Source organism: Cyprinus carpio, chromosome A9 (genome assembly GCF_018340385.1).
Source record: "Cyprinus carpio isolate SPL01 chromosome A9, ASM1834038v1, whole genome shotgun sequence".
Lineage (NCBI taxonomy): Eukaryota > Metazoa > Chordata > Actinopteri > Cypriniformes > Cyprinidae > Cyprinus > Cyprinus carpio.
Genome location: NC_056580.1, coordinates 21,548,331 through 21,557,176, shown reverse-complemented (window position 1 = coordinate 21,557,176; position 8,846 = coordinate 21,548,331). Strand labels below are relative to the sequence as shown.

Genomic DNA, 8,846 nt, shown 5'->3' with positions numbered 1-8,846 from the left:
TTCAAATAACTCAATTTTATGGTCTGCATGTGTTGCTAAGCACATTTGTCTTTTGTCTGTGCCGCTTCAGGGTTTGGGAAATCACACACAATGAACTGGCGAGGAACACAGAGGATTCAGAGCTGCTCACTGAAGTGTGCCGCTTTCCACTTCACGGAGTAACACACAAAATCAGCTCTACGAGTTTACTCGACTACACTAACCTCATGACTACAGAGGAATTGAAGGAGAATCTGGGTAGAAACCAATGGCTTTTGTCAATAAACTCTCTGTTTCATAACCAGCACATTTCACAAGCTGAACCTAGACAACCTACTGAAAAACATTACATCCAAGAGAAAAGATTTGTACAGTCAATCAAGCAAAAAAGAACAGCTGATTCATAAAAATGTTGTAGGCTACGCACATATTATAAAACTTTCTTTTTGTACTTGATGTGACGGGCGTAACTCATCACATCTGTTAGTGGGGTGATAGAAAACAGTACAAATAAATCAAGTTTCTTGTAACACACTCGAACATAAACATTACATTTATGACGAGAACGTTTACTATTCAAATTTATATAACACTTATGGCATTTTTCCTGCAAAATGAGTTTTTAAAGCTTATCTAACAGCAAGGTTCATCACAATAAGGTCACCTAACAAACAGGTGTTACTGTACAGTTCAAAAAGCTTTGTGAAAAATACATTATCATTGATCGGTTACAAAAATAGAAATCTCAAAAGCGCTGTGTGAGAAAAAGCAAAAAAACATCCTGAGCAATAACTTTATTTAGATGTCTTCAGTCTGTGAGGAACAAGAATCAAATCACACCAGCATTACTGAGAGATTATCTTCTGCAAGCAAAAATCCTTGTTTGTGCACAATAGTGGCATTAATATTAACACCAATATCTATTTAATAAATGGCCAAGTTTTGAATTAGTATTTTTTTTTTTTAGAAACGTATCACATAAAACTTAAATAGAAACATAAATATATGAACTTTTGTGTTTTTTTGTGTTTTTTTTGTTGTTGTTGCAAAGGTCATCTGCAAAGTAAATCATGTATTTGCTATTTCGTATCTAATGATAAAACAAAAGAAAAAAAAAGGTTTGAAAAAAAGAATGCTACAATACCACTGTAATATGATAAAATAGAAAATTTCCATTAGTTTTCAGATAACCTTTCACAACATTCTCTTTTTAAAATACATAAGTCATCTACATCATACAAAAATGATCCACGTTCATTCAGCTCACATTCCAGCAGGTCTATATTTAACTTCGAAACAGTCCAGTATTGTGAACATCAGCCAAAGGCACCTGCAATGCTCCAGTAGTCTCAGGTCACTTCAGTACAACATGGTAGCCATCATTACATTCATCTGCCATCACATAAGAAAAAACATAGGCAATATTAAATGCAGTGTACATGTAATGGAGATTCAGACATAGGCTACTGCAAATATTTCATTGGTGTTGTTTTTTTTTTTGCTTTATGTTTTAAATAGTAACTTGTTTTTCACAAAGACATTCCATTCTGAGGACTTTTTAACAGTTGCCTGCTCAGTGAGCCATGAAGGTCAGAAGTGTGGCACAACCAGATGCTACTGTACCTGTGATTTGTATGCATTATATAGAACTTAATGTAAAGTCAGCAAATAGTTAGCCCTCTGAACACTGTTCTTTTGTGCATGTGCAATGGCAATTTTCACCACATAACTCCTGCTTGATAAACATGAGGCCCAATCAGTGTAGTTCAGATAAAAATAGCATGTCCATAAAGTTACCTTTCATTGTGCTGATAATGAAGCTTGACTCCTCTGTAAAGTTCTGCACCATCTGAAAAAAAAAACAAATATGTAGATTATGTAGAGTGACCTAAATGCATTGTAACACACTTTACTGATTGTTTTAACAGTGTATGCTTGGGTTACTGTATTTCCTGGCATTCTAATCCATTTTAACAATCAGTAACTGATTTCAGTTATGAATTTAAAGGAAAGACTGTTGCTAAAGACCAAGCCTATCATGCTTTTTGTCTATTTTTAGAGTTGATGTCATGATTCACTTTACTATATGGAAGAGAGCAGTGCCAGCATTATACTAAACACCTTTTGTGTTTTGCAAAAAAAAAAATATATATATATTTTTGGGTAAACTAATATGGAGCGCCGCACCTGACGTGGGAAAAAATATATATCATGGCCACAAACTAAGAATTAGTTCCCACAACATATTAATTTGTTCCCTCATTTTAATTAAATGGTGGCAGTGTTGTACAAATATGTTTCCTTGTTTGAATTAAATCAAACCAAGGTAACAAACTACTGGCCACAATTAAATAAAATGAGGGAATGTATTAATAAGTCATTGAAACAAATCCTTAATTTGTGACCTAAAATGATGGAAACAAATTAAAAAAATAAGGGAATGAGTTTTTAATTTGTGGCCACAATAAATATATTTTTGTCCACATGTCATTTGTGGAGCTCCGTAAACTAATCATAAAAATAAATGTAAAACTATACATACAAAATATACTGCTGATATAGAAATGTACACTACCCTTGGGGTCAATAAAATGTATTTTCCTCTTTTTTTTTTTGTAAGAAATTAATACTTTTATTCGGCAATCAAGCACTGAATTGGTCAAAAGTGACAGTAAAGACATTTCTATTCATCAAAGAATCCCCAAAAAACTATCACAGTTTCCACAAAAAATATTAAGCAGCTCAACTTTTTCAGTGTTGATAATAATAAAATGCAACCTTTTGGATGAACTGCTCCTTGGACAAGTTACATAACCATCATTTCCCAAATGATCTGTGATCTCGGGAATGTTGTGACTCAATTTTAACACTCTCTGCCCTCTTACCTCATCTGAAACCAAGACGTGGATCCCTGTCGGCCCCTGTCTGTATACGCGAAGTATTTGCTGTGAGGGAACGTTATATAGATTGGCTATCTTCTCAGTGAGCTCAAGGACAGTTAGGTCCTCTAGGTAGAGAGCATGGTACACTACAGACAAAAACAATTAGAGAATTAAGAATAAAAGTAACATTTGTTTTGCATGTCAGAACTATCATAAAGGGTGCTGTGATGTCTCCTACCATCCTCACCCGCTGCTTTGGTGTGCAGTTGGTTCCTGTTCTGTAGCTGGGATACATAGACCGTGAGACGAGGTTGTATACACCTGGGTAACATTGACACAGACATGTTGGGTACATGTTTGGACACATGTTAGGATGAATAGCAAGTGTTTGAACACATATACAGCTCACCTTCCTTTGATTGCATTGAAAAGACGGATGCCGTCAGCAGGACCACAGATCTGAATCAAATCTTCTCTACTCATTTTTAGCAGATCAGAACCTAAAACATTAACAGAGCAGCTCAAATAAGTAGTATAATATTTAAAATGGTGAAATTTCTAGTCGAACACAATGGCTATGTTTCAACATGTAGTATGTTATTACTGTGGGTGAAGTGAGAGAAATATTGATTATTATAAAGCAACTATTCAAAAGTTTTGGGTTGGGAACATTCTTGAATAAAGTCTCTAATGCTCACCAAGGCTGCATTTATTACATCAAAATACAGTAAAAACAGTAATATTATGAAATATTTAAAGTAAACAATTACATTTTAAAATGTAATTTAATGATGAATTATAAGTAGCCATTACTCCAGTCTTTAGTGTCACATGACCCAGTGCCACATGATTTGGTGCTCAAGAATCATTTCTTATTATTATTAATGTTGAAAATGGTTGTACTGCTTAATATTTTTGTTGAAACTTGTGATATTTTTCTGATATCTGTGATATCGTTTTTTTTGGTAGTGAATAATTTTTATCTTTTAGATACTTTAAAAAATAAACAAAATAATTAAGTGCATTTTATGCTTATCTGAGCATCAAGTTCTTAATTTAGCAACATGTTAACTCTAAACTACTAAAAAAAAAAAAAAAAAAATAGCTGTAAATAGCTGTAATTCTCACTGAATATTTCAGCCCACCTGAGAAGCCAGAGAAGAGCCTGGAGAAAGAGGAGAACCTATTACGATGGAGCCACTGCTGCGTGTCCTGCATGGAGGACGATGGCAACAGGTGCTACATGGCAAAAAGAAGAAGAATAGCATCACCATGTCCTCAAATACAAACCTATAAAGATAAGAGAGCATGACATTAATGTTTTTAACCTGCCCGCTATACTTACATCAGAACAGCTTGGCAAATGTAGCTCCTCCTGCTGGTCTGGAGAGCAGTTTCTATAAACGCAATAAGACAGTGAAAAAAAAAAAAGTGCTGTGAAATGCAGCCAAGTATGGTGACCCATACTCAGAAATCGTGCTTTGCATTTAACCCATCCAAAGTGCACACACACAGCAGTGAACACACACACACCGTGAACACACACCCAGAGCAGTGGGCAGCCGTTTATGCTGCAGCGCCCGGGGGGGAGAGCTGGGGGTTCAGTGCCTTGCTCAAGGGCACCTCAGTTGTGGTATTGACAGCCCGAGACTCTAACCCACAACCTTAGGGTTAGGAGTCAAACTCTCTAACCACTAGGCCACGACTTCCCCACAAAGAGCAGGAGAGCAGTTGCTAGTTATGTTTATGCATTCATGGTGTGATTTCCTACTGAATGAAGACTCACTCCTCTGGGAAGCTGTAAGAAGTGTGAGCGCTGTGATAACCAGGAGATGGAGTGTTGCTTGTTCTGCTGACTGATGGGGCTTCAGGCCAAGGGGAGCACTGAAAGAAAAAGAAATCGTTTACTTATGTTAGGTGGCAGTTTCGGCCCCACCTCATGACCTTATTCTCAATATGGGCTTCTTTGGTCCAACAAGCAATCATGTGAATTCTATTCATATCTTACTTGTGTGAGAGAGCTTAATATTTCACTATAGGCCAGTCAAAGTAAAGAGGCACTCACAGGAGACATGGAAAATTCAGTGGTTATAGATGTTTGATGTAGACCGCTAGCTTCAAAGATCGCAATCATTAACAAATGGACAGATACTTCAACTAAAAGTGAAAATTGCCATCATTAACTTACTGTCCGGACACTGGATTGTTTTCTGTCTTACTTAAAATACAAAATTACATATTATGCCACCAAGGCAGATGTCTCACCTCAGTCAGCACTGTGGTTTTATAGGATGGTTGATATTTTTCTCTATCCTGAGGACTCTTTTTCTCAATCTTCTCTCTGTCAGTCTTGAGTTTGCGATCTGCACCTTTTGGCTAAAGGAGAGAAGAAAAAAAATCATTAAAGTGATAGGTCGCCCAAAAATGACAATTCTGTAATCATTTACTCATCCTCATTTTGTTACAACATTGTATGATCTTATTTTTTTTCTGTGGAACATAAAAGAAGGTATTTTGAGAAATGTTTTTTTGTTGTTCATGAAAATGAAAGTCAATGGGGCCAGTATTTTATTAAACCAAAAACTAAACAAAAAACAGAGAAGAAAAAATGCATGCAGGCCATGACGTGAGGGTGAGTAAAGTAACATCGAAATAAATAAATAAATCTTTTAAGAGTCTACAAGATGCTCTACCTTGAAGACTTTGACCTGGCAGCTTGCAGAGAGCATGTGTTCAGTGTATTCTCCGTGCTCGCCGGCTGCGAAGGTGTCTATCTGAATGCGGAAGGGGACACCCTTCTCTCCGCCGTGTTTTCTAGGAGTGAACTCAGTGCTAATGCAGTTTACCTGGATATAAAGAATCAATTTAAAGTTAACCGGTAACCACCAGTTTAGAAAACTAGTAGGGAGGTCAGGAAAACATGCACCTGAATGAACACGGAGGCATTTTTGTCAGGATCCCAGAGAAACTCTATGGTGTTGAGCTGCAGTGGGTGGGCTCGAGGCTCCATTATGCCCACTGACAACGGGATATCTGAACATACCAATTTGGACATTGTAAATCATATGACATATGTCTGCCACAATGTGATTTGAAAACAAATTTTGGCAAGATAGTCCTTTAGAAACGTGCTTTATTAGGAAAGCAGGTCGCACCTATATCCAAGATTCTGTCTCCCGGACGGTTCCACCTCCATCCCTCCAGCTGCTGATGCTCTGTGTACTGCAGCCGCCGGTCATGGAAAACTACACGCACAATACTCTTAAAACAGCACAGGACAGTCTGATGTCAAGAGAGCATCACACATAGCACCATGACTAAAACCAAGTAGTATTTTCTTGCATTCTCTTCAGTATTTCTCACATTTAAGACTTCAGTGTTTACTTTAACGATGCCACAAATGTTTACAATTATGTTACCACAAACTTTCACATACAAGTGTATTGACTGCATTAAATTTTTAATTTGGTATGTTGCACTTTTTTTTTTGTCCCATTGACTATGGTGTATTTGTAACTGTACATTGTCATTTATAATATCTTTTTTAATTTGTATATTAACAATATTGCTATAATCCAGAATATTTAATTTTTTTTTTTTTTTTTACTGATGCTCACTAACAAACAAACCTTGAATAGGCCTCTTGTTGGATAACAACCTAATTTACCACCAGTTTTGAAAATTTTGAAAATGATGGGAGAATATTTCAAAGATCATCTTATACTTCAGTATAAGAACATTTGGCCATCTGTACAAAACTTCACCAATTCCATAAATACTGTACCACAATGTTTTACATTTTTGGGGGTTTAAACAGAAAAAAAACCCATGTCTACCAGTTTGGAGGGGAAGATTTAGCAGTATTTCTATTGTAAAGAAAGGTTACATAGTGGAAAAACAATCATTTGCTTAACCTACCTTTATATGTTTACTGCTTATATTTGTAAACTCCACTAGTTTCCTGTTAAGCATACGGATTTCATAGGACTGACCTATAGTGCATTAAAACAAGACAGATTAAAATGAAAAGGCAACTAATCAGATAAAATGCCAGTGAGAAACATATGCTTCCAGTCTCACCTTGTATGATTCTTAAAACACATTGACAGTAAATTCTGTAATGTTGGTTTTACTGCCAATGCCAATGCACAGATTATTTAAATTATTATAATGTAAACAAGAAACAAACACAGAACTGAATTAATGTATAGGAACAAAATGATTTAAAAAGCACATTTACAGCAAACATTGTGATTTTCTTGAAAGTTTTCTCAGGTTCACTCCACACTTAATGTATTTTATTTTTTTTAATATAATACATTCACTTAATACAGAATACAGAAGTACAGACTGATATGTACTAGAAAAAAAGTTCTTTTCATAAATCTTAGTGCTTTGAATGCAACATTAAATGCTGACTCAAGTTAAACAAGCACAGTAGTAATTTAACATTACCTTGATTTAGATATGTGAGGGTTTCGTCCTGGAGTTTCACAGCTGGAGATGTGGCTGCACAAAGCACATAATGAAAAGGAGACACTCCGATCTCAGTGGACTGCTGCTCCTCTTCATGCTTGAGAAACGGAGTAAGAGCATCTCTGAGAGAAAATAAGAGAAGCAGAAAACCTCATGCCAAGTGACAAAGGCACACTTTACGCACAATATGATACCATTTCAGAATTTGCTTTGGTATATCGAAGTGTCTCAATACATGCACAAAAAGCAGAAAAAGATGAATTCAGAATGAAACGTAAATGTCTATTTTGCACTCAAGAATCATTGCAGGTGAGTGGTAAGATTTACCTTGAAGGGGCATTTCAGGAAACAAAAATTCTACTGGCTGATTATTGACTTGCTTCTTACTTAATAAATTAGTTACCCAAGGTATCATACCTTTCCTTCATCTGTATACAGAATGTATTTTACTTTTCTTATATATATAAATAAATATATATATATATTATATGTAATGTTAGAAAATTATATAACCATTAATTTTTAAAAAACGGTTATTTGTTAGAAATTATGTAATGTTAGATAATTATTTCACCATTAAGAAAACGACTGTGTAAAAAGCTCAGTCTATTTGACTCGCGTGACTGAACTTACCTTATATAATTATTTTGCGCGTGCTGTTGGTAGGTTTCAGGATGGCTGTGCCAAAACAGCATACTCTCCAGTTCGATGACGGTCTTGTCCAAAAAAAAAAAAAAAAAAAAAAAAAAAAAAAAAAATATATGAGTAGCCAAGCACGTGGTCGCCAGTGAGGGAACCGTAAAGGCTTTTCTGAGCCCAACGTGTCCGCAGTCTTTTATGCCCGCGTGACGGCCGTCAGGTGAGCTGTGAGTGTCCCTCACTCTGCCTTCATCCTCCGTCACCTGCACCGACGCTCTGACGGACTCTCTCTGCTGGACCGCTCGTTTAATAACAGACGCAGACACTGTGTTGTTTTGGCACAGGCTGACTCTGACATCAAAGGTCAGTAAGGAGTTTCTGATAAATCGCAATTTCCGTGCAGAATTGTGCGTGTGCGCGCCTTTTAATTTTTTACACCTGTATTGCTGGGAAGCCTTGACATCATTGACAATGACAGGGATACTAAAAACATACTTTAATATTTGGGTGAATCTCACAAAAACGGTCAAGAATGTTCAGATTATATTTCACCCAAAAATAAAGTAAAACAAAAAGTTATTTGCATAAATAATAATAACAAATATTTAATTATTTTTTTGTTAACAATTGTACTCGCCATTTTTGTGTAGTATTTGATTATGATGATTTTGATTAAATACATTTTGGGGCTGTATAATGGATGACTCATTACTGTTTTACATAGAATTCTATTTTCATAACACATCAAAATAAAAAATAAAATCAAAATTAAAAAAAAATGAAAACAAAAAAAAAAAAAAACAATTAAAAATAAATGAAAAATGAAAAAATATAAAAAAAAATTAATTATAAGGTGATGTATGTGTGTGT

General features: G+C 35.5%; 1 protein-coding gene across 2 annotated transcripts; it reads right to left on the bottom strand.

Annotated features, from left to right (window-relative positions):
- Window positions 1–8,498, bottom strand: tfcp2l1 (transcription factor CP2-like 1). 2 transcript variants are annotated; one of them, XM_019081914.2, is made up of 15 exons: window positions 7,971–8,498; window positions 7,317–7,459; window positions 6,780–6,853; window positions 6,017–6,122; window positions 5,788–5,894; window positions 5,555–5,707; window positions 5,127–5,237; window positions 4,648–4,745; window positions 4,207–4,258; window positions 4,007–4,100; window positions 3,271–3,361; window positions 3,109–3,182; window positions 2,865–3,007; window positions 1,777–1,828; window positions 1–1,371 (listed from the first exon to the last, which is right to left on the bottom strand). In XM_019081914.2, exons 1-15 carry the CDS (start codon window positions 8,030–8,032, stop codon window positions 1,334–1,336), a joined length of 1,398 nt encoding a protein of 465 aa, XP_018937459.1. In that variant the 5' UTR covers window positions 8,033–8,498; the 3' UTR covers window positions 1–1,333. The 2 variants fall into 2 exon arrangements, with proteins under 2 accessions (XP_018937459.1, XP_018937458.1); XM_019081913.2 differs by having other exon boundaries at window positions 3,100–3,182; window positions 7,971–8,495.
- Between the last annotated feature and the right edge of the window lie 348 nt (window positions 8,499–8,846).

Bases quoted from the DNA above. Each gene is read 5' to 3' on its own strand.
- tfcp2l1 (XM_019081913.2), bottom strand. From the start codon at position 8,032: ATGCTGTTTTGGCACAGCCATCCTGAAACCTACCAACAGCACGCGCAA. The intron at 4,259-4,647 runs GTGAGTCTTCAT...TTGCGTTTATAG, and splicing joins TCTTACAGCTTCCCAGAGGA to AAACTGCTCTCCAGACCAGC. The intron at 3,183-3,270 runs GTGAGCTGTATA...AATGTTACCCAG, and splicing joins TTCAATGCAATCAAAGGAAG to GTGTATACAACCTCGTCTCA.